This window comes from Melospiza georgiana, chromosome 4, assembly GCF_028018845.1.
Source record: "Melospiza georgiana isolate bMelGeo1 chromosome 4, bMelGeo1.pri, whole genome shotgun sequence".
NCBI lineage: Eukaryota > Metazoa > Chordata > Aves > Passeriformes > Passerellidae > Melospiza > Melospiza georgiana.
The window spans coordinates 51,861,087-51,886,594 of NC_080433.1; the positions used below are offsets into that span (position 1 = coordinate 51,861,087).

General features: G+C 38.1%; 2 protein-coding genes across 3 annotated transcripts; one reads left to right on the forward strand and one right to left on the reverse strand.

Moving 5' to 3' along the window:
• Positions 1–288: 288 nt before the first annotated feature.
• On the reverse strand, positions 289–13,444 carry IRAK4 (interleukin 1 receptor associated kinase 4). Of its 2 annotated transcripts, XM_058022531.1 has the most exons (12): positions 13,363–13,444; positions 12,495–12,664; positions 11,259–11,404; positions 10,741–10,938; positions 9,838–9,998; positions 9,104–9,168; positions 8,757–8,871; positions 6,636–6,745; positions 3,577–3,760; positions 2,737–2,799; positions 1,915–2,073; positions 289–1,808 (listed from the first exon to the last, which is right to left on the reverse strand). In XM_058022531.1, the coding sequence occupies exons 2-12, from the start codon at positions 12,653–12,655 to the stop codon at positions 1,776–1,778; spliced, it is 1,395 nt and encodes a 464-aa protein (XP_057878514.1). In that variant the 5' UTR covers positions 12,656–12,664; positions 13,363–13,444; the 3' UTR covers positions 289–1,775. The 2 variants fall into 2 exon arrangements, with proteins under 2 accessions (XP_057878514.1, XP_057878515.1); XM_058022532.1 differs by lacking the exon at positions 13,363–13,444 and having other exon boundaries at positions 12,348–12,569.
• On the forward strand, positions 13,102–24,695 carry PUS7L (pseudouridine synthase 7 like). Its single transcript, XM_058022530.1, is given in 10 exon segments — positions 13,102–13,160; positions 13,162–13,310; positions 13,313–14,218; positions 14,877–15,036; positions 16,267–16,459; positions 18,126–18,224; positions 19,696–19,777; positions 21,133–21,410; positions 23,046–23,099; positions 23,653–24,695. Coding segments are annotated over 10 exon segments (2,304 nt in total). The 3' UTR covers positions 23,977–24,695.
• Positions 24,696–25,508: the final 813 nt, after the last annotated feature.

The following is a 25,508-nucleotide window of genomic DNA, read 5'->3' on the forward strand; positions in this document are numbered from 1 at the left end:
CTGAGATTCTCCTCACTGAAGAATGTCACAGTTGGTGTAGGAACAAAAATGCTCTGCCCTACCAGAGGCAAACGGAGCTGAGCAGGGAGTTGCTACAGCAAACACTTCTAGACAACACTGTAGCTGCATTCCAGCTCCAGGGATAGTAAAAAGCAGGTGTGATCTAATAAACCTTCACATAACAGCTGGAGGTGCTTAAAACTGAAGAATGGCTTCAGCAGATTTTATTCTAATTTAGCTTTATAGCAGCTTTTTTCTCCAGGTTCAGAGCTGTACAGCTTTTTTCCATGCAGTGAGGTTACCATAATGTTATTAACAGAAATGCAAGCAACATAAAATTATTATTATTTTCAAGGCTCAAAGTTTTAATAGTAGAAAGAAGTAATAATGCAGCAGGTTTTTCTATGTTAACAGTTTTTTACAATTTATTCTCAAAAAATCTAGAAGCCATTAGGTAGATCCTTTTTTCTAAATTAAGCTAGCAGTTTGAAAAGGCAATACAAACTGAATAAATAGCCAGAAATCTAATGATATCATTACACTGAAATCACATGCTTCCTACAACAAAATATATATTCCTGAATGAAGTCACACATAATCACAGAATTTCAAATTTAACTGTAGGCCAGACTATGTTCTTATCCCTAAGCTATTAACAAAGTTCACGAGGTGCAAAATGAGTTTATATGAAAATAACATCTTTCACTTACAATGGTAATATGCTCATACTTAGTCCAAAGTATCTGGAATCTTACTAGGCACTTTCATTCCATTTTTAGTCTGCTTTGATCTGTCAATGTTTCTATTTTTAAAAGCTTTCCATTTATACTTTCAGAAGTGTATTTTTGTATTTAGTTAATATAAATATATATATATATTAAAAACAGCTTAATTATTTGACTAAGTAAAATGCAGAACTGGTCTTCACATCATCATTCTGATCCCTTTAAGAAAAGCAACCATCTGTATTTATAATCCATATGGAATCTTCTCCTAAAGTACTAAAAATATTCAATCCTCCTAAAATAGTCAAAATAGCTAAGAGTCTTCCTGTGAATAAAAATTAAATGGTTTGTCATCAAAGAGTTCACTGTAAGAAAGCATTTGCAAGTGTAAATGCATCTGCACAGCAAGATAACTATTTTGCTTGGGAATCCTTGAAATAAAAAAACAATCTAGAAAATGTCTTGCACCCTTTATTTGACTAGAACTAACACCAGGAAGACTTTTGATAATCACATTCACTAACAGTACCAGACCATTCACTCTAATATCAACTCTCAAGCTAAAATGTTAAGTAGAAGCTTGTTTAAATTGGGTAATTGTCATTTCTCAAAAAGACAACATTAAATACCATTATAGCTATTAAATGGTTTTGTCTTCAATAGACAAAGGCCTAGTAAACCTGATCAAGAAAGCAATTTGCAGAAAAAATATTCTGCCCAGTTACAGTCATATTTCTTTGCAGCAGACATACTAAATATGGAAATAAAAAGATTCAAATAGATTGTAATATGGAAATGCATTTAAAAAGTTGCAGGAGAAGATGATGTACCAGCACTGCAATTTGTTAATACAAGAAAGTTTCCCCATGTTAAGGGCCCAGTGACCAAGGAAATGTGAAAGAGCTGCTGACAGGCCAACAGCTCACCTTACATGTGTCCAGAAAGTTCTGGAAAGCAGAATCACTGATAATGTTGCACTAAATACAGATTAAATGTTTGGTACTGGTATCTCCATTACAGAAACACTGCTGTGTCAGAAGAAACACATTATCAAGTTTTTATCTCTTGGAGCTGCTGTTGGACCTGGAAGAGAACAGACAGAAATATAATTAACTGATAGTGTGACCATATGCAGGGGAAACACACACACTCACCCAAAATAAGCCTTTTTTTCTGAAAGACTACATACCATCTTAATGTCTGGCCTTCTGGTTTTTTTGTCATTCAGACATCGATCAGCAATTGAATACATTTTATGAATTGAAGGTACATCCCAGTCACTCATCTTTTCATCAACATAATCCTCAATAGTTGCTTCCTCATCCTCAATTTCATCTTTTATACTTAACTACAAGAGAATTTGAACCAACACGCAGATAACATTGTAAGTATCTGAACAGCATGTGAGACAATAAATAAACTACAAATTTTTATTAATTTATTATTTTTATTCTATATCATTTTAATTACCACAACATCATAAAGCAAATTTCTTTAAGCCATATCATACAGATTTAGCTGTCTCCCACTTCAAGGCTCAGTTTTCTAGTATTGTTTCTTTTGTAAGAGAAGAGGCACAACCAACTAAGTATCCTAAAATCCACAAATATCCAAGCTTAAGCTGGTATAATTTTTTAAATCACTTTTATAAAGCCTCTTCCTATAAATGAATGTCTGTGTGTAAACTAATCTTCTGTCTCCAGTCTCAGTGACTGCAGTATCTGCTGGAAACTTCTAGTCGAAATCAAATTTTGAATCTGACTGGTTTAGTCCAAAAGTCCTCAGCTCCAAAACACTTGAAGTGGGTTATCTGTAATCACACGTACTGTTTGAGGAAGCATAAATGAGTAAATAAGCGGCAATGAGTAAAGGCAGATATTCTGCCTTCCTCTATGGGTCAAGTCTGAAATTGCTGACCAACAACTGATTCTCAGAACCTCTTTACTGACTATGATTTCATAAAAGTGATCCTGGAGCAGTGAGAGGGAAGGAGAAAACATGAAGAACATACCAGCAACTGTGGCTCCCGGTTTTCATCCACTGGAGGAAGACCCGTTATTATTTCTAGTAAGACCTAGAAGGGAAAAAAATCAGAAGATAAAATAAAGCACAGAATAACCCTTAGCATATATATGATTTGCAAAAAACAGCATGACCTCCAGGCTGTCAACAAATACCCTCAGGATTTGTGTTTGTCCAAAGATTTCCTATACAATTAATTGGTTTTGTTCTTATCTTTATTTCCATTAACAGCAGTGTGGCTTACAAATTCAACACAAGTTATTCTCAGCCTACATGGTGTTCCTTCACAGCAAGACTGAAGGATTTCCAAACTATTCAGACATAGTGTTGGGCCTGCCTTCCCATGAAACAAAATGCTGGGAAGGAAGTGGTCAATAGTGAGTAGGGTCTTGGATCTATCCAGAACAAATTAAATTTTCTTCCAAATATTAAGCTCATGTCTTTTTGTACTCAGCTCTAAGGCAAATTCAACAGGGACATTGTCTTTTTGGTGTTGAATATAGTAAAACACAGTAATTTTGGAACATTTTCTTACATTTTCTTTTTTAGCCTGAGTTACACTTTTGTGCAACACCATGCAAGCAAAAACGTTCCACACACTTCAAACCACATTTAGCTAGAACCTGGAATATTATTTTACTCTGGTCTTTCACATAGCAAATCAACATATTCAAATGATTTTAACACAACATTTAGAAACACTATCTTAAGAAAATATCTTAAGAAAAATTATAGGCCAGAGTAATCATTTCATTTCAGATACTCTTGATTTTGTGTGCTTTTATCTTTTACAACAGAATTCATATACTGCTTCCCACATTCTACTTACTACTCCAAAACTGAAGATATCAGATTTAGGGGTTATCTCTCCTCGCAGAGCTTCAGGGGCCATATAGGCTGCTGTTCCAACAATTCTTTCAGTCATGATTGTCTGTGTGAATGTTACAGATGCTCTTGCAAGGCCAAAGTCAGAAATTTTGGGCACATATGTATCAGTTAATAAGATATTTGCACTGGTGGAGAGGGGAGGTAAGGGAAGAAACAAAAAAGAAAAGAGAATTTTCTGAACATTACAGTAAATAGGTTTTATGACAGACTAATAATTCTTTAATAACCTGCTATGTAAACTGCTATTTTGACTATCTTGAAAGCTAAGATATTTATATATTATTCATAAAACAAGTTATGTAAATTTAGTTTTGCTGGAAATTGTTCAATTTCAAAATTCATTCCTCTAAATACATGAAGAACTGGCTGCAAGATCCATCTATGTTTTTCTTGTGTGTGCATGCATAAAAAAATAAAAGGCAGGACAACAAAACACAAGGAAAAAAACTAGACACTCCCCCTACCCCCAAACCTTAGAAATACAAAACTTTCTTTTAACAGACCAATTATGTTACATTTATGGTTTGGCTTTAAGAGAGACAATAGAGAATAATTAGCTCTGATCAACTTCTATTGGATCACAGTTTAATTCTTACAGTCTAAATCTCTGCTCAGAACTAACAAAATCAAGTTTTTTATACCTATTATCTAATACCAAGCCAACCATGACAAATTCATGTGCTAAATGAATAATACTCTTGTCTTGAAAGAAAACCAGAAACCTTATTACTGCTAGAATATTCTATGTGCCATGTTTTCACTTGACCTCCAGCTTTTACTTTCCTTAAAAAAAGGCAACCCTGACAAATGAGGCTCATCTCAAAGTCCTTAATGCTTTCATACAATGCTCAGTGGGATGAATTACAGCAGAAATCTACTGGGTTTTAAACTTGTACCACTTAAAACCATTTTAAAATAACTTGATTTAATATTCATGAAATCCTCATTTTCTGATCCCTTTAATGGGACTGTAAGAAATCCACAATGCCTGATATAACATATAACACCTCCTGGAAAGTTATACTGCTAACTTCCCCTTCTTGTTCACCCAACCTGAACAAAATTAACACAGCTGTAAGTTACAATGGATCACTTGATGTGAGAGCTGCTGTAAATACACTACAAAAGGCATCATCCACCAAGAGAACAAGATCACAACTTCATAAATCTCAGCTTCTTATCAACTTGAACCCAGTCCAAAGAATGGTCATTTTTTGGGTACACCACAAAAAGCACAATAAATGCAAGTTTTACTGCAACTTTCAAGCTTTAAAAGAGAACAGAACTATTTCCTGGGCATAACCAACCCAAAAAACAACTGTGAGAATACCCATTAAATCCTGTCCCCTCTAGCCTAGAGAAGCTGTTCTAATGCCTGTGTGTTTATGAATGGTCTACACATCGCAGCAAAATGAAGACTGAAGTAATCTTAGATGTCTCTTCATCTAAATGTTATCTGGAAGTGGCAGCACTATTAACAGCACCAATCAAATGTATTGAACTACTCACACAAGTTGCAAAATGTTATTCAAACAAAAAAACCCCCAAACCCAATTCTCTAATATGATCAACTCACAGCAGTTAGAAGGGCAGAGGCACGTAAGGTAAAAACGTGCATCCCTTGCAGTCATTACACTTCTCCAGAGGCTTAGGCAGGGGAGAAAGAAGAAACAGACTGTCAAAGCAGCAAGCACACACATGAGATAGCTGAAGCAAATGCTTGTTCCCCCCAAGCTGAAAGGTCACAAAACTGAATTTGCCTGTATTTAGCAGAGTTGCCAGAAGCCAGAAAGCTACTGAAACATTCATCTGTAACACGCAGTCAGTCATTCCTTCTTAACCATCACAGAGAATAAGGCAATTGGGGCTTCTCTTCAAAGATTTGGCCTCTTTTTTAAGAAAACCAACACAGTAAACTGTAGCAGCAACAAAACAACAATGAAAATACCAGAAATAGCCAACCAAACTCTACAACAAACACCCTACCTATTCTGAGTTCTGATGTCCATAGGAAAAAACTCTGGTATAACAAACAATGACCATTCATTATCATTGAAGAACCCTGAACTTCATGAACCTGACTGAAGTAATTTTACTGTATTCATAAAAAATAGGGGTAAATCAAAGGAGACACTGAAGAAGTGTTCTACAAAAAAAAAAAAAAAAAAAAAAAAAAGATGTGTTTTTATCTGAAAAATTAACTATTTAAAAATTAATTGTTCTTCAACAGCAGCTTCACTAGAAGCAGTTAAAGAACAGAACTTTGTGTGTTCTCATGGCACTCAAATAACTATTTGAAAGTAACAGATACAATTTAAAATACAAATTACAATTTACATAATATAACACAATTACAATTACAATGCAAAACCTCACGGCTGGAAAGCTGTCCAGCAGCTAAGGGAGCTGGCAGAGAAGGAGCCTCAGGGAAAGACCTTATTGCACCACAAAACTAACTGTCTGAAAGGAGGCTGGACCCAGGTGGGGGGGAGGGCTCAGTCTCCTTCCAAAGCAGCAAGCAACAGGACAATAGGAAATAGCCTCAATTTGTGCCACAGGAGGTTTAAATAAGCTGTTAGGAAAAATTTCTTCACCAAGTGAAGCAGTGAAAGAGGCTGCCCAGGAGAGTGGTGGAGTCACCAGCCCCAGAGATATTTAAAAGACATGTAGATGCAGGCACCTAGGGACATGGCTTGGCAGTGGACATGGCAGTGCCATGTTAACAGGGTTAACAGTTGGACTTGATAATTTTAAAGGTCTTTTCCACCCTAAGCAATTCTATGCTTCTAGCCCCATAATTATCTTTAGAAATCTGTACTGGTCATGTCCTTGTGGCACAGACAAGATTGTGGAGATGGATGTCACTTGCAGAAGATTGTGCCCTTGACTGAAGTAATGCTCTTTGCAGTTTGTTCTCTCTAAAATTACTTTAACAGGGGAAAGATGAAAAAGAAAAACGAAAATGTGAAAATGCAGCCAGCAATAGTCTGCAGGTTTTACCTTTTAATATCTCTGTGAATGTGATTATTTTCATGCAAAAAGTTGATGCCATTTGCTGTACCTTGAACAATTTTACACCTCATATTCCAAGGAATTGGTGGAGTTTCATCCTTGATTAAAAAGAGAGAAAGGCAAGTAAAAATCTGAAAGATATATATGCACTCACATAAACCAAAACAAACATACAAAACCCCCACAACCCAAAAGTAACTTCTTGCTATGTTTTGTTGTGTTCAAGTAGATGATTAAAAACACTACCAGCATACATTTCTTAACTGATTTGGGCAGAAATGCATGCCTTTGTCACATTACATTTTTTTCCTGTATTTTGCCTTAGATTAAGTTGTCAGTTGCAAAACATGTTCTTGGTTAAGGCTTGACTCTGAGTCTCCAAGGCCAGCTGCTCTGCAAAGACCTATCTGTATCTACTGCAGCTCCCACTTTGTACTGGCACTGATACCAGGGCCTTCAACCCAAAGCAAAGAATTCAAAGCAATCCACTGTTCTTTACAAACAACAAGAAGCCAGTCTTCCAGGATTTTTGGATTTTTTGAGAGTACAGTTTTATTCATGCTACTAATTAAACCTCAGAAGTAAGGACATCTACATTTAAAAGCCAGTAATCAAAAATGTTGTCAGTGGCCAAGGGAAGTGGATTACAGTATCTCCCCATTCTACCACCTCCCTTGCCTGCTCAACATCCAGACACAAAGATGATACAAGCAAGAGTCCATGCATCAAACACATCCAGTGAAGTCACAAAATTAAATTATCAGCAAGAACAGATGTTCAAGTAAATACAGTACTCACCTCTCTGATCTTATTAGAAAAAGATTCTTTCTAATTTATAGATTCTGATTTAGATTCCTTGATTTATGCCATAAATTTGTCCTCTTGTAAAGGAAGAGACATTTATTTCTCCTTTAGCTTTCAATTATCCCCAATATTTAAAGCTCCCTTGATGATAACAGCAAGTTACACTGATGACCATTTTCATATACATCCTTGTTAAGCACTGCTCATTTCTACAGATAAACTTGCACTGCCCTTAGGTAAGACTTATCTCTCTTCTGCACTGATTCAATTTAAGAAAAATTGCACCTGTAGTAGTGTAGGCAAGCAAATAAATGTAAACTGACACAGCAGTACTAACAGGACTAGTTCTTTCCTCAAGCACTGCTATTCATTCTCATCATAGCACCATGTTTTCCCCACTGGAGCAGAAGTATTTGTGCAGCCCTACAAAGGAAATGTCTCCAGATGAAAATTAAATATTTTTTCACGAATTATTATTTTATCAACCTAATCAGTTCCCTAATCCAAATCTTTCTCCAACTAATAGATGCTTGAACCAGTACAACCAGATTATCAGTGCAGAAAAAAAAGCAAGCCCAAGATCTTAGGTCTGAGGACATGAATGGTTGAAGTAGCACCAATGTAAAATGTTCACCAGATTACAACCTCAGAAGCTGCAATTGCTTAGTATTGAGCAGATTTTTTGAACTCCTTCAACAAATTAACACAGACACTAATCTACTACCTTAAGTCTGGCTTACTATTGGACTGTGTGTCCTTGATAAACAGAGTTGCCTCACCAAACCAAAGCAACTTGTTATTTACATAAGGCCAAGGCTAGAACATACACCATTTGATTAAATCAGAAGCATTTATACAAAATAATAGTTTTTTAAATTGAAATTTACATTTACTGACGTACTTCAGAAAGAGATAAGCAGACTGAGCACTGTATTATAACCACTATCACAAGGACAATGAACAAGGTCAGTTTCACAGATTTCACAGAATCTCAGGAACCAGCAGAGAACATACCAACGTAAGAACTGGGAACAAGACTGCAGCACCCTCTGCACTGCCTCACACAGGCACAGTCAGTGCAAGCTTCTGTGATGCTTCAGATACCAGTACATGACATTGCACTGACTTGACTTTATCTAAAATGTTTGTGTAAAATCTTATTGGAATACTTGTTATTAGAAAACAATAAGAAAGTAGTAAAACATCATTTGGCCATCACAGTTCAATTCCATTTGAAAGGCATTCCACAGATTCTTGTACTTTAGCAAAGTAAGGCAATTGGAAGCTAGAAAAGATTTCACTTACCAGACAAGCAAGTCTGTCAAGCAATGAACCGTTGGGCATGTATTCATACACCAGACATGGCTGAGCACCATCACTTGAGAAACCAAGCAATTCTACTAAATTTTCATGCTGACACCTATACAAAAAAAATCTGTTCACATGTGCTCTGAGAGACTTTCAATATTGAGGAAAACACAAGGCATGGGGAACTTGATTCCCAATGCCTTGTTTCACCTCTACTGCATAAAGCCAGGTTTGTGTGGTGATGTTTTAAAACAAACAAAATGTGATTGTGTACAAGAAACATTTTCAGTTAACATGCAAATCATTATGTTAGAAACAGAAAAATTGAATAATGACATACTCACTTTGCCATTATGTTTATTTCTTGCTCAAACTGCTGTTTTAAGTCCTGAACACTAACATCGACCATCTATAAAAACAAGTATTTGACATTAACATCATTGGTTCATAATAAAATGCACAGCTGTTCATTAAGAAAAACAAAAAAAAGAATTGTATGCCTTTCTTAGTTAAATTTTCACAATATACCTTCTACTAAGTTCAAAAATAAGTATCAGATTGTCACTTTAAATTCCTTGGAACATTGTATAACTGGATAAATGGATCCATTTTCAGCAATCAACAGCTTATTCCATTCATTGCAGTTACACCCCAATAGTACTTAATTACAAATTCAATATTCACACAAAACAATGGTTATGAAGACTAAAATTCTGTGACAATTTAGCTTGTGAATCTCAGCCATTCTAATCTGAAATGGAAACCACCTTAGGACCCCTTCTCTTCTGGCACTTCTTGAGGGTGAGGGGAAAATAACTGGGGAAACACTCTGCTCTTCCCAACAACTCGCTTAGCCCCTCAAAGGAGAGCTCCAGAGAAGGCAAGAATTAGCTCCTGTGACTGTACTGACCTGCAACACTGATGGGACGAAGGATAAGTTTCTTAAGCCAACTAATGCGTAGGACAGTGACAACTTCTGGAAATCTATCATTCAATGCTTTTCACAACAAACAAGATAAACAAGTCTATTTGATAAAGTTCTCAGTCATTAAAATGAAAAATCCCCAGGACAACTCACAGCAATGAGCTTCTTGACAGCCACGTTTTTGCCATTGATGTAGCCTTTGAACACAATGCCAAAGCCGCCTTCTCCCAGTTTATTACCTCCCGCTGATTCTGGTCGCACATCAAAATTATTTGTAATGCTTTCCAAGTCATGAAACAAAAAATTCTGGAAATCTGAAAGACATCGACATTTAGCACAAAACTGTGTTTTCACTTAAGGAACGAGGTTTTCTCTTTCAGTTCTCTGTTTCAGTTCTCTTAAAACAAAAACTTGCTACTGCACAAAACCTGACCCAGTGGAGCCCTACTTCCAGCTCTGTGATGAAGATACCAGAATCACAAAAGGAAGGCAGATAAACATATACAATTACCTATGCATCATTTTCTTCACAACTAACACTGTAGCACACATCTGATTGCATTTTTGATTCATACTTGCAATACAGGTAGCAGACATTAAATGTGTAGCAGATCACAGAGAGAGCCACAGTGCCTTATATACAAAAAATACACCAAGGTTACATCCTGGCAGCAACCCAAAAGTGAACCTTTAGGAAACAACAGACCAACCACATACTTTCCTAAAATGCCTTCTTCAGTCATCTTTTCTGCAGCATTCTTAGTAATTTCTGACATACAAAATCTAGTTTCAAAGCATGAGATGCTGAACAGTCTATAAAATAAGTACTGGAAAAGCACACAGGATTATGTGTGGCAAAAAAAGAAATTGCAATTTAATCAACATTTAAGTTTTCCCTCAAAGTAGGTGATTTATTGGCAAGATGCTGTTTCTCACAGATGCACCATGACAGGAATAGAGTCATCATTCTTATGAACTGCTATGATTTATTTCACATGGGGTGAAAGACAGATCAGCAAAAAAACAGCACTGAATTCTACCAAAGTAAATGTCTACCTGTGTTACTGGACTGTGAGCTGCTTTTTTCTTCACTTGAGTAGGAAGAATCTGAATGCTGCTTCTCAGCACTCTGAGCTAACGCAGGCTTTACAGATGTCACCCTTTTTTCTTGTACAGGTAGTTGTTTCTCATGTATAGGCAAGGTTTCCTGTGAAGAAAGAGGTAATGTAACTTCCTGTGGCATCCTTACAGCTTCTGAAAAGGGAATTTAGAAAAAGCGTTAACTACATTAGGAACCAGAGAAAAACTAAGTAATGTTAATGCCAATATTTTTCAAAATTAGGAGAAACATAAGTATCACCAGGTTATATTGTGCCACTATGTGTAAACTCTAGCACTCTTATTGAAGCTTTAAATTCATACTTAAACTGTTATTACAAATGATAGAAAGTGGAAAATATATTCATTTTTGGTTATTTTAACCTAATCCTTTCTGCTTTTCAAGTTGGGATGAAGCTCTTTAGCATCTTAGAAAACTGAGAACACAACAGAAAATGTACAAGACTAACAGTTACCTGGAAGCAAAAGGCTTGCTGGTGCTAGGAACTGATTCCTGATCAGCAGATCCACAAGATCAGCAACTGTACAGTTTGTGGTTCCCCAGTCATAAAGCAATTCACACGTGGGGCTCTTTCCCATTTGTACAAATGCCTCAAATTTCCTTAAAAGATAAATATTAAGACCAGTATTTAAAAAAAGAAAAAATTACCTCAAGAAGCATAAAGGGAAAGAGATTAAAGGCAAATGACAAAAATAATCCACATTAAAAAAAAATCTGAATGCACTGCAAAAATCCCAGCTTTCTGAAGACACAGCAAAAAAAAAAAAAATGAAACACATTTAAAATCGGGATAAAACCATGCAAAATATGGGAAAAGCTATGGGCTTTTATATATACATATACATGGCTTCAGCTGTCTGTCTAGGATCCATAACATATTGGCATCTTGGACTAACAGAGAAGAGAATGTCAGGCAGAGACAGAGCTAGTCAGAACCAGATCAAATATAATTGTTTGATCAAAAATATATTGTTGATCAAAATATAATCAATATAATTGATCAAAAAATAATTGTTTTGCATCCATTTAACATTCATACTCCACCTTGAATATTTTGAGATGGCCATTAAGAAGAAAATGAGATCCAGCATTCTGACTCATTTAATATTATTACTGACAGAAAAACAAAGATTTAACACTACCATTACTAGAAAAGACTGGAAACCCAAAATTATATGTACAGCATGTAAAAATCTCAGTCTTTGAAACAGCTTCAACAAAGATTCAAGAAGCCCTTCAAGCAATGAGGTGCTCATAAAATATTGCAAGCATTACTCCTTAAGTGAATTTGTGAGTTTTAGGCCTGGGGCTCCCCACGTTTGTTGGGCATTTTCTTGAAGCAGTGAGTTAGGAGTTACAGCGCAGCTGTCTCTTGGGCACCGTAACATCAATGCCTACCAGCCTTTAGCGTACAGAGAGTTATGCAGCCCGTCCTGTATCGCTAAAAATACCTGCGCCTGGAGTTCTAATTAATCCTCATTTCTTCAGTCAATTTTCTGAGGCTTGCTTAAACCCGAGCTGCAGTACAATTAGGAGTAATTACCTTGCGTTCCCTAAGGAAACGGGAGCGTAAGGCGCAAGGGCCCCCCAGCACACGAGGTGCAGCAAGTTACAGTAACGGGCGGGCCAGCGGGGCTAACAGGGTACTTGTGGCGATGCACGAGTTTGGGGTACGGGACTGGTGTAGGACCTTATGTGCACTTGGCTGTATCTGCTTTCCCCGGACGGGTTGGTTATATCCACCGCCAGTTTCTTCCACCCTTCCTGCGGGTCGATGAGCTCCGCCAGGCGCCGCACGAGCCCGTAGCTCAGGGAGCGGACGCGCGTGGAATCCGTCACGGGCTCGCCCATCCTCCGCTCCTGCTGGGACACAGCGTTACCCGTGCGGTTCGCCGGGAAGGGCCCGCCCCGGCCCCCGCCCACCATTCCCGGCAGGGCGCGCCCCTGCACCCCGCAGCCGGGGCGCTGCCGCCCGGAGTCCCCTCACGCCTCACCGTCGCTGCCCGCCCGCGATCCCCCGGGCGCCGCCGCCCACCGGCCGGTACCGCCGCGCCGCTTCCCCTCCGCCTGCACAGCTTCCCCTTTAAGGGGGCGGGGCCCAGCCCCCGGTGCCGCTGACGTCACCGGCGCGGTGGGGACACAGCGGAAACGCTCTCCCACCTGACGCTCCCATAGGCGGCCGAAAGGGGCCCCGCCCCCGGCACGACCCATGTCCGGACGCGAGGAGGGGGGGCTCGCTGTCTCGTTGTATTTCCCCCCGGCCCTGGGGAGCTTGGTAACGTCCTTGGGCCCCTCTGATGGGAGGAGGGGGAGGAGGGAGAGGCTGTGGCGCCCCTTGGCGGCGGCTTTCGGGGGCGCGGCGCTCCCGCCTCGCTGTGTCCGTCCGTGCCCCGCTCCCTCCCTGCGTCCCTGCACCCGTCCGTCCGTCCAACCATCCCTGCTTGCCTCCCTCCCCGCCTTGCAGTAGCAGTTGATGCTCTTCCGCCCCTCTGCCCCTTTCCTGTCCGGCCTGGCGGGGCGCAGGGCAGGCCGCGGCCATGCTGCCCTCCTTCAGTTACCTGACCGAGCACACCGGCTTCCGCGGCACCATCAAAAACGCGCCCGGCGACTTCGTAGTGACGGAGCTCGAGGTGCCCGAGCTCTTCCTCGGGGACTCCCGAGCTGAATTGCTCCCGAAGAGCAGCGAAGCGGCACAGAGCGGCCCGTGTCCGCGGGAGCCCAAAAGGCGGAGGACGGAGCCCCCCGGGTGCCCGCGGGATTCTGCTCCCGGAGCTCCGGGGCAGGGCCCAGGCCGGGCGGGAGGCGGCTGTGCTGCATCCCCGGAACAAACCGGGCCTGAGGGAGAGCCCGAGCTGCAGCCCGGCCTCGGGGAAGCCCCAGGGCTGGAGTCCTTGCTCGGCGAGCCCGTGAGCGAGCTGCTCCACAAGTTTGCCCGCGATGTGAAGGATGCGTGGCGCTCGGGAAACAGCGCGGATGCTGCTGCTAGGGAGTTCTCGCTAGGACCGAGGCTGGACAAGAAAATTCGGGCTGATTTACACAGTGCCGTTAGGCAGAAATTCCCCTTTCTAGTCACTCTTACAAAAGACAACGAAATGATTGTAAAAGGGAATCCTGATTATAGAGAACTTTGTCAATTAGTGACTGAAAAGGAAACAAGTGGTTTCTTTAAATTTTTAGATGCAAAGCTAGAAAATTCTACGTTTTCCTTTGAGCCTGATGGAAACAAAGAGCACAGAAAAACAGTTCACCACTTTATCAATAGAAAATTTGGAAAGCTTTTAGAAACAAAATCTTTTACCATGACAGATGTCAGTGATCAGCCAAGTACATCAATAATGGTACGGTTTCGAGAAAAAAGTGGGTCCAGAAAAAGGTGTGCTGGTGGCTTTCAGGACAAGCAAGATGTTTATACAGGTAAATACATTTTTAGTGAAGGTGACAGGTATTACAGTGTTCTGTAGGTAAGACTGATACTCAGAATAATTTTTATACTGTCAGGTCACTGTTTATGTTGAAATAAATCATTATCAGTGCACTGGTGTTACACCCTTGGAGAACGGAATGGAGGAATCAAGTTACTGCAGGGATTTGGCATCAGCTGCTCGCTGATAATGGTTACAGTTCTTTTGATTATAGCCACTCACTCTGTGGCATTCCCAGGGTGATAGCTTTCCTTGAAAATAATTGTGGGATTTTAGGAGGTGCATCTAGAGACTGAACAAGTTAGTAAGGTCAAATTTGACTTATGATCTCATTCTTCAAAGCATTCTCTGATACAGAGAATGTTTCCTGCAATACATCCATGCATGTCTGTTGAATTGTGTTGCATTTTATGAGGTGCAGTTCTTTAAGGCATCAGGGTTTTTGGTTGGTCTGAGTTTTATGTACCATTTTTATTTTTTTCCTTTTGTGCTGTAAAAGTCCCATTTGATTTAGATTTGTGGGGTAGGAGGGCAGTTTCTTTACAGTTTCCATGCTGTTACAGTTCAAGGGGCAGAACCTGCCCATCTGTCATGGCAGAAGACTGAAACATAAAGGCAAGTTTCTAATAATTCTGAGATGATTGTTTCAGCTTTCACCCTTCAGAAAGAAAACCTAGAAACACTAGAAGCAATCGGCTTGTTGGCAGCAGAACTTGATGTTCTTCCTTCAGACTTCAGTTACACTGGCATCAAAGATAAGAAGGCTATCACTTTGCAGCCTATGGTGGTGAAGAAGGTGACTCCTGAGAGGTACTTAAAATTGGGTGCAAGCAATTTACCATGTAGTTTTTGGTGTTAATAAGTATCAACATGGTAGAATCCCTCAAAATGTTGTTACTGATGTGTCTTCCCCTTCCCTATATAGAGCAGAGTGGAAATGGCTTTAATCTTTTGTGGCTTTAGGAAATATGCAATTTAGCACTCAAGTCAATGGCAAAACTCCACTGCAAACTGGACTGTAAGGCCTGTTGTCCAAGAGATAATTAGCAAAACTTTGCATGAGTGTTTAAATGATAAAGAAAAATAGGTAAATGCATCCATACAGCAAGAAAAATAAATATTTTTTTTATAAATTAACAGTTTATGATGCTATTAAAATATTGCTTAGGATTCAAGCTCTTATGCTGAAATTTTCCTTTGATTTATGTTGTCATCTTATTAAAAAAGGCCCCATACCTTCTTGGTGATTTCTCATGGGTATCTCCTCACAGCACTGACTCCTTCATCTGCACAGCCAACAAAGTCCATCTCTCTCTCCTCACCCAGCTATCCCACTCTTTTGTGGCACTCATATTCTTAGTGGACACAGCTGTGGCCTGTTAAGGGCAGGCCTGTTCCTAATCTTTGGTGATTGGTGCAGCTGCAACTCCTCAGGGGTGAGACTGCCTTCTGCACTATCTTTATGTTCTTACATTCTATCCCTCCACATATTTGAATGACTCTTATTTACACATAAGAACAAAGAGATTGAGTGGATATTTTAAAGAGTAAATATTTGAACTGTCAGCTGTGTTTCCAATTACAAGCATGTGTGAGCACACCCAGATAATCAATGCACTGAAATTGTTTTTGTTAAGGCTGATGGAGAAAGAGCAATTGTGTTTTGGAGTCTGCTAGAGCACATTACCTTTTCTTTTCCTTTCTCTTTAATGAAAAACAGATTTTGAGGAGGTAAGAGTAAAAAAATTATTAGATTTTCAATTAAAAAAATTAAAAATTCTGTGCACTCTGAGAAAGTTCCATGAATTGCTTAATTCCAGCATAATAATGCCAATAATTTAAAAAGTACTTCTGAATTATAACTAAATTTTAACACTTCTATCTCTTAATTTGATTTTGTTTTCTTGTAATCATTGTTTTACATCCCATTTTATTTTTAAAGTGTTTTCAATGTGAGTGCAAAGGTGAAAAAGACATTAATTAGAAGTTGTATAGCTTTAGTAGAGGATGGTCCATAATTTCTCCCAATTTCCTATTTAGGTTGAAGGAAATTGGAAATAAAATGGAAAAAAAAGGCATGAAAATATACAACATCCGTCCAGCACAGCAGCACCTCAGACTTGGTCAGCTGAAGGGCAATCACTTTGACATAGTTGTGAGAGACCTCCAGCACCACAGTCATGACTCTGGTGATTTGGAGGAGAGAATAGCTGAAGCAGTGGAAAATGTTGAGGTAAGAAAGACTCATGATAATGAACAGAGTTTTCATTCTTTGCTGTTATAAAAAGTACATTTAAGGAAAGTGCTTGTAATAGCACAATAACGGCAATGTTTCCCAAGTTTGGTGCCCTTTGCAGTTTTTTGTCTTTCCTGCATTACTTAGGGAATCAGGAGCAAAAATTGCCTTCCAAGAAGGAATTACAAGTGAATTGATTCTGTGTTTCAGACTGGAGACCCCAGGGTGGTGCAGCAAACGAAAAGGGGAATTCAGTAACAAATGATTGTGGATGTAAGAGCCATTGCTGCACAGAGCTGGGGTGACCAAAGTGATGGGTCTCACTGTGGCAGATGAAGGGGGAAAGAATGTACTTACACATCCATATAGTGTGTATGGGATACCTGTATACACACACACATGCTCACTGCACATCACAGCTGGTTGCCTTTTTTGGTCATGTCAGGAACATGCAAGTCAAAAACTTTCATGGTATGAACATATGTGGAATGTCCATCTCTGAGAAGGAAGACTCCTCTGAAGTGCAGTGGATTTTGATTCTGCTTTCCTTAGTCGCTGAAGAAAACTCCAATCATCAGACATTCTTAAGCCACCAAGAAAAATAAAAGCAAATAATAGAAGGGAAAATTGTGGATATTTTTACAGTATTGATTTTCTTGCCCTATCTTTCAAAGTAATAACTATAATATAAATTGCTTTTAGAAGATTCATCCAGGAATAAACTCTTGAATGAAAATTACCCACTGTGCAAAAGCAAAATACATTACATGTATTTTGGAAAATAATTTTATTATTGAGAAAAGCATTCAGCTGGTACTACATTGCTTTCTTTGCTCCATCTGACTTGTTTTATTTTACTGTTTGGAAAATGAACCCAAATTCCTGTGATCATGTGTCTTGTTTTATTAGATTTACCTTACTGGTCAGAAGATAAATGACAATACAGGATACATATTTATCCAAAATATGCATTTTTCATCTTTTGTGAAAGCAAAATTGTGTATGGAACCTATAGGTGTCCAAAGCAAGATAATAAAATTTGAACCTATTAACCATTTGCAAAACAAATATGTGTTTTGTGCTTGTCTACTCCATGTATACTTACTATTTTCTAGAAAAGGGTGTTCTCCTTGGGTCACATGACTGTGATTTTTCTTCACACATGTGACCTAGAACTCATCAGGAGATTTAAAATCCCAATTAGCAGAAGTGTTCACTTTTGATCTTTATATTGCAGTAATAACAGATATGATCTCATGTTAAAAAATTTGTGTTTTTAAGAAAAAAATGTCCCGTGGTTACTGTTCATTAGCTGTGCTGCATTTGCTTGAGTAGAGATAACATAATCTGATACATGTAAAAAGCTTAATTACTTTGACTTGACCTATAGTTGTAATTATAATAATTAACCATATAGGAATAATTTTGTTTCATTTACCTGCGATCTTTTTAATAATGTGAAGACAATGGTAGAACTTGATTGTCTTTTAAGGTATCTTTTTAGTGCCAAAATAATGAATTTTGAATTTTGCTTTTCATGTAAGTTCTGATTCTGGTTTTATACATTTTGGATATAAATATAGATGTATGTGTGTTATCTGCCTGGTGTTGATCATACCCAGTACTTTCATGCATGTAACATATTTATCCTTTCTCATTCTAGACAAAAGGTTTTGTGAATTACTACGGACCTCAGCGATTTGGACAAGGACAAATTGTTCAGACAGATCAAATAGGATTGGCTTTACTGAATGAAAAAATGGTATTTCCATTTTGCAATTTGAGTACTTACTGTCAAGAGAATTTCATATTACTGTTGCAATATCTAGCACTGGAGTTGATTTCCTCAGTGAACAGTTTCAATTGTGAGATAAATCCACCTGTGTGCTGGAAGCAATTGCTAGATCAGTTTCAATACCAGCTTAAGCATGAAGATATTCACACTGAAACTAAAACCTTCTTTTAAACAGCAAGTGAAGCTTTAAATAGTTCTGGGGTGATAGTTCTGTCTGTGATTGGGATTTTCATCATGCCCCTTGGCAGGAAAGTGGTTGCATTCCATACAGGATTTGAACACTGCAAAGAAGCAGGCTTCATACAGTGTTTATTCATGGTCTGATCACCTTCAAACTGCAGCTTCTTTATCCTGCTGGGGGTCTGTTTACTTCCTAAGAATGTCACATAAGTTTGTAAGAGAGGATTTGCTTTTTCAATACTGCAGTAATTTATCTGCAAATATAGAAGAGATTTCTGCTTTCCATTATTCCTTGACTACTTTCCCAAACTCTCAGTTCTGAGCTTATTAAGTAATAATTAATAAGATAAGAGTAATGTACTTTTCAGTGTACATAGTATAGTGTTTGGCACTATAGAAGAAGTAGGTAGGAGACTAATCAGACACTACAAAGTCAAAAGAAAACTTGAATATCCTTTTCTGCTAATCTTGTTTTGATTCTGAGAAAAATCAGGAAAACCTATCTTTCAAATATAAGAATCAAGATTTGAGGGCAGTCCATGAAAGTTGCTGTTGATGTATCTGACATCAGATAGCAGTTGGACCAGGTGCCAGTCCCTGAGAAGTGATGATTTAAATCCTTAGTCTTAACTTAGTAATTTAATTTAAAATAGGTAGGAATTACTGTCTGTATTAAAAATGTGCCAGTATGTGCTTGCACAGTCCAATGCAGAGGAGGACAAGAGCCAGGTGTCACAGGTTGGTAGAAGTGCTAGCAAATTGAGCAGCTCCTCCAGTATTGCAAGCAGCAGAGATTACTGTAGTGTTTTTCTTGTCACAGTGTCATCTAAGCTAATACAGGTCAGTATTAAAAAACAAAATTAAAAAAGTTTTCCCTCTGTATGAAACTGTGAAATTGTTCAGTCTAAATTTTTCATGAAGCATGCAGGATAGAAGGAACCTTCCTGTTCAGGACAGAATGATGACAATTTCACATGGAAAAGTTTGAACTGGATGACCAAGAAAGTGACTTGTTTTCTCACAGAGCTTTGAAAACTGTTTTACATTTTCTGGGTGACTAAAACCTCTTTTTAATCTGAGAAGGGGTACAACACATTGTTCTGTGGTTCATGAGATCTTCTGGGAAAGGGAGAATTTGACAGTGAAAACTGATTTAATTTTGAGAGCTTGCAGAATATGTTGAGACAGAATTGCATGCATGATTACCTGTTTAGCTGATAAATAGTCATATTTAACTGAAAAAAAATGTACTTTTAAGGTGAAAGCTGTGAAGTTATTTTTCACACCCGAAGATACTGATGATCCTGTAAACAATGCAAAAAGATACTTTCTTCAAACTGGTATGTCCACTTAAATTGTCCAAGTATTTATGCAGAGTTGATATTGTGAGGTACTGTGTTGCTGCACAGGGAAATACTTTTTATTTTCCTACTGCTTTATGCTACTTACACTTCATTATAATGAACTTCATTATAATTTTTATATGTGCAACTCAATAGAATTGCATGTTTCAAAATTATATGAGGGTGAGGTCTTAAATGTGCAAAATAGTGGAAAATGAATGTACTTCAGGTGCAAGAAAATATGGAAGCAAACACTGTATGTCATAATGCTGGAAGAGATCAAGATTTATCAAGGGAGTTCTGGCCTCCTTCCATCTGTCTGCTTTTGGATAATGACCTTCTTCTCCCTAGTGAGGGAAATGTACAGGAATATGGCACCCAACTCATACTCAGCACTTAACACATCTACTTTCTTTCTTTTTTGAACTAAAATCAACAAAATAGGTCAAAGGCAGGAGTGTGCTGAGTAGATTGCTCTGTTTGCCATATTTATTGGTTTTATCATTCAGCCAAACTTTCTCAACAATTTGAAGTTGCTTTCAACTTCAAACATACTTTTCTTTTCAAAAATTCCACATCTACTAGCCTGCTTATCACTGTAGATTGTCTTACCAACTATGATATGTAGCTTCAAAAGCTAAAGACGTTTTTGGTTTCACAAAAAAGTGTAAGATAAATGATTTTGTTCTGTACATGGCTGTATGATGCATGGAACTTCCAGTTGATGTGGACCCTGAAAGCAGCTGCTTGCCTTTTCCTGAAAGCAGACATAGAAGTCTGTGCAAAAGACTTCATCAGGTAATCACTTGTGATATGAAATAAAAACCCCATAAAATTTTAAATATACAGCATTTATATAATGCAGTAAAAATCTGATTAAGTGCATTTTCATCTTGGTTAAGAGTCAGACTTCCCTGAGGCCAGTGTAATTTTTGCCTTTAAAATAAAGACATGGTTTTTACCTGCTGTGAAATACATCTTCTGAAATGATGAGAAGTAGAGATTTAATGTTCTTTTATAGCTTGGTTTTTACTTCCAGTTACTTGGTTCAAAAAAACCACTTTGGAGTGATAAAATAAGTTTTTTAAAAAAAATTGTTTGAACTAGGCTGAATAACTGACAGCTAGTTTAATTTATACTGCATGAAACAGAATAAAATTCATGGGTCTGTGTTGATAGGCATACAAGATGAAATTTGTCTAAGGCAACACATTGAAGGAAAGGAAATAATCAAAGCATGGAGACATTAGACTGACAGCTTTTTTCTCTATTTGATTATTTTATCTTTTTAAATGTCAGGTAATACTTGAATAATCAGGGATTACTGACATGGTTATTTTTGTTTATGTCAGAAGATGCAAAGGGCACACTTGTAATGCTGCCAGAATTTAAAGTAAGAGAGAAGATGTTGCTACGAGCTTTAAATCGCTATGGTGTAAATCATGAAGGTTGTACCAAAGGATGGCTCAACATTCCTCACTCCTTGCGCATATTCTATGTCCATGCTTATTGCAGTAAAATTTGGAATGAAGCAGCATCATATAGGCTGAAGACTTATGGCTCCAAAGTGGTGGAGGGTGATCTTGTCTTCTTGGAAGAAAATGATGAAAGCATTTCCCTGAATGACAAGGTGAGTCTTCTTGTAAAGTAGTTCTTGTAGAAAGAAAACACCAACAACAAAAACCCCAAACAGCTCCATGTTCTTGAATATATAAGCAGACATACTCTAATGCCTTTATTTTGGTTCTTTCATTAAAATATTTAATATTTGTGACTAAGTTAAAAAAAACATCGTGTAGGATTTTTTTTTTGTTTCACCATAAATAGAGCTACAAGCTAGACATACAATTAGCATCTTTAATCTATTTTGGCTGTTCTTTTTATTCAAGTGAGAGGAAGGAACAGGAGGTCAGAAATGATACATGTGGAAATTTATCTCCATGGTATATAATGCTCTTAGGATCTGACTGGGGAAAGCCTTCAGAGTAGAAGACTCTGGGTGTTTCCATATTACTAGTCAGTGCAGATATGAGTCTTGCTCTCCACATCAGGCCTTTCCTAAATACAATGCTGAGTGTGAGTCCAGGGTGAAAGGTAGCCTCAGGCTGATCTGATAATCTCATTGCAGTTACAGAGGCAAGATGTGTTTAGCACAGTTTCACTGGTGCTGGGTCTAAACTGGTACCAGCTGTTCAAAAAATACAGCAGTCTTCTTGGTAAAGGACTAAAAGGCAAGGGAGTGCTTCTGCTTACCCGTAGCTCAGCATGGGAGCTGTGCATGGAGCCATAGGTGAGCTAGTGAGTAGAATCTGGCAGTGAAGTGTCTGGTCCCAGGTTTTGACGTACCATAGTCCATTCTGAAGTGCTCTCTTCAGATGCTCTCTCTTTTAGGGTTAGCATACCTTATTGTGAAGACAGCTGCCAAGTAGCAAGTGGTAGGACAAGAGGAAATAGCCTCAAGTTGTGCCAGAAAAATTTAGATTGTGTATTAGAAAATATTCTTCACCAAAAGGGTTATCATACACTGGAACAGACTGCCCAGAGAAGGGGTTGAGGCACCATCCCTACAGGTCTGTGATGAGGGTTTAGTGGTGGACTTGGCAATGTTTTGCAGCTGGATTCAACCTTTTCCAATCTAGATTATTCTATTTTTCTATCTTTCTCCTGATCAGATCAATCATAAACTGTGCAGTGTTTCCTAGAGAACAAACAGGTGTGTGCAGAAGCAGAATGTAATTAATTTCTTTTGGGTGAACCTCTTACAAATTTGAAGGCAAGAGCATTTGAAAGGCTACCTTCAGTCCCTATGGAGTAGCTTGTGTTTCAATTGATATTTTTGTTTACTTGTATTTTTGAGAGTGAATGTTAATGGAACAATTAGATCAAATAAAATTAAAAGATGTATTAAATTCAGTATTGAGTTACTGAGTTTTATATAGATATATTCCTTCTTAATATAAAACTTTTTTTTGTATTTTTACATTTGCTGATGTAGCACAAGATGGCATTTGTTAACTTCAGACTCAAAGAATAATAGTGGCAGACATCAGTAAATATTTAATGCAATGCCATCTACCAGTAACTGATTAATATAAATTAAGCATATCTTAAGATTTTTTCATACCTGAGTTTATTGCCCCTGCAGTAGTCAAATAACCTTAATATTCTGTGCAAGTTTGTGAGTACAGTGCATAATTCCTAAAATAAAGCATATGACTTTACTTTTTAAAGGTTGGTGTTTTTTTCTTCTTAAATGTCTTGTCAGGTTCATGTAGTCACTGCTGCAGAAGAATCAGCTAACAAATATTCTATATACCAAGTAAGTCTGTATGAAAAATTCTGAGTTGTTGATCTTTTTATCTGATTAAAATGTTTTATTTTAAATAATGTGATCAATTTAACTGGTGCAGTCTTTGTCCCTGCCTGAATGCTCATTGAAGAAAACACATGTGAACTAATTTCCACTCTCATAACAAATTTACTTGGTAGTAGAAATAAGTACAGTGTCATTTGCAGTATAGCAATATTTATCCTGAAGCTGAATACTTTGGGAAAGATTTCAGTCTACTTGGAAAAACTTTCAAAAGAAGTTGACATTCTAATTTTTGAAGGTTTCAAAGTATAGTTGTGAAGTCTTGCATGGCAACTGAATGTCTTTACTGCTATACACTGCTTTGTTTTAGGAATCCTGATACATTGATTATTTTTTCTGCTTTAATGACATTCAGGATATCTGCCAATGCACAAGAGAATCTGTTGGTTTACTATTTCAGGCCCCAAAACACAAGGTTTAAACACATTTTAAATGATCACATTTATTTAAAGGGGAATGGGTGAGCATTACCTCAAATAGGTTTGTTTTTTCTTTGTAGGTAGTTCTTCCGATGGTGGGACACAGTATCAAGTATCCCAGTAATAAAGTTGGACAATGGTACCATGAAAGACTTTCTAAGGATGAGCTGGAGTTGTGCAAATTCAGAGTGTCTCCGTTACAGCTAAATATACCTGGATGCTACAGACTCATTTTGAAAAATGTTAAGAATGTCTCATATTTTTTGGAAAGTAGTGAAAAAGAGATCAAAATTGAGGACAACCATCTGAATGATTTAAAAGTCTCTCTTCATATATCATTTGACCTTGATCCTTCATGTTATGCAACAGTCTGTCTGAGAGAAATAATGAAATGTGATTTTTAAGATTCCACTTAACAAAAGATTGCAGGAATATTGTACAATGTTGTTATTTTAGATGTAATGCCAGAAATATAACGCAGAATAAGAGGTTCAAGTCACAAACAGGAAAAATTTGTAGATTGAGATTCATATAGATAAGGAAAACAAGCATTACCTAAATCCTTTGGAATGTTTCAAAATAATTCCAAACTCTGAATGTGTTGAATTCGTTGGAGTAAAACTGTTGCACCAGGAAGGTCTAACAGAACTTGAAGAAACCATGGGCAACCAGCATGAATTTCCTCTTTGCATAGGCATTTGGCTTGCAAAGTCCTGGAAAAGTATTTGGAGCAAACAAATGTGTCTTATAATTCATAGTATTTTTTATATGTTTTATACTAAATGCTATTCAAGCAGTAATGTTACAAGTTTACAGCCTAAAAAGTTTCTAACTGAAAAGTTGTACTAAGGTTTCCCAAATATATTGTGTTTCATTGTGTTCAGGTACTTAGTGTTAAAATGTTAAAGTCCTGAGTCAACAGCGACAAATTGTCGGTTGCATTATCAGACATTTGATGAATGCCCCAAATTGAGTTAATGCTGACCTTTTCAGGATTCAGTAGTGCATAGCTGGGAGGGCCTATTTCAGTAAGCTCTTCAAGATCAGGTGAGTACTTGACACCACTGGAAAAACGTTTATAATAAAATCAAAACCATGTATAATAAAACCATTGTTTACAAGATGCAGGCTCTACTGTTACTGTCAAGTCTTGTGGTAGTACAAAAAAAATATACTAACCAACTTTGGAAAAAAAACTTTTCTTTTTGATTAAGTAAAAAAAAGGCAGTTAACTGTGATAAAATAAGTGGATTTTTGAAAAAGGGTACAACAAAAAAAAACATCATTTACCTTGTCTGTTTGCCTCTGTACCACAATATTTGTGAAACCAAGTTAGTATATTGTGGTTTGGATAGGTGGAAAACCAGATGAGTGAAAATGTGATTGGATGATGAGATGCAGGGAGTAGTAGTTAAGGGGTCACACCCTCCCTGGAGTGAATGTCACTGGGGTGTCTTCTAGACCCATCAAGCTTTGTGTCTTTGTCAGTGGCCTGGAGGAGTGGATGGAATTCACCTTCATTGAATCTGCAGATGACACCAAATGAAGTGAACAAATGGATATTCTGGAGGGTCAGGCTGTTGTTCAGGGCAGCCTAGATATGTGGAAGGAAGAGGCAAATGGGAGCTGTGTGACACTCAACAAGGACAAATGTGAAGTGCTACCCATGGGAAGGAAGCACCAGTGCCACTGCCAGCTCTGCAGGGACATGGTGAGCAGCTGAACAGGGGCCCTGTCCAGCTCTGCTCCTTGGCAGCAAGAATGAGCAACAGCCTTCTGGAATAGGTTAGCAGGGACACAACCAATAGATCTTGGGCAGGTATTACATCCCAATTTCCAGCAGTTGTTTGACCACATTTAACTTTTACATTCAGTTTTGGTCCCTAGCACTAGAAAAATGTACAAGAACTGTTCCAAGTTCAGCAAAGAGCCTCTG

Bases quoted from the DNA above. Each gene is read 5' to 3' on its own strand.
- IRAK4 (XM_058022531.1), bottom strand. From the start codon at position 12,655: ATGGGCGAGCCCGTGACGGATTCCACGCGCGTCCGCTCCCTGAGCTAC. The intron at 9,999-10,740 runs GTAGACATTTAC...GATGTCTTTCAG, and splicing joins CTCACAGTCCAGTAACACAG to ATTTCCAGAATTTTTTGTTT. The intron at 2,800-3,576 runs GTAAGTAGAATG...TTTCCCTTCTAG, and splicing joins ATATCTTCAGTTTTGGAGTA to GTCTTACTAGAAATAATAAC.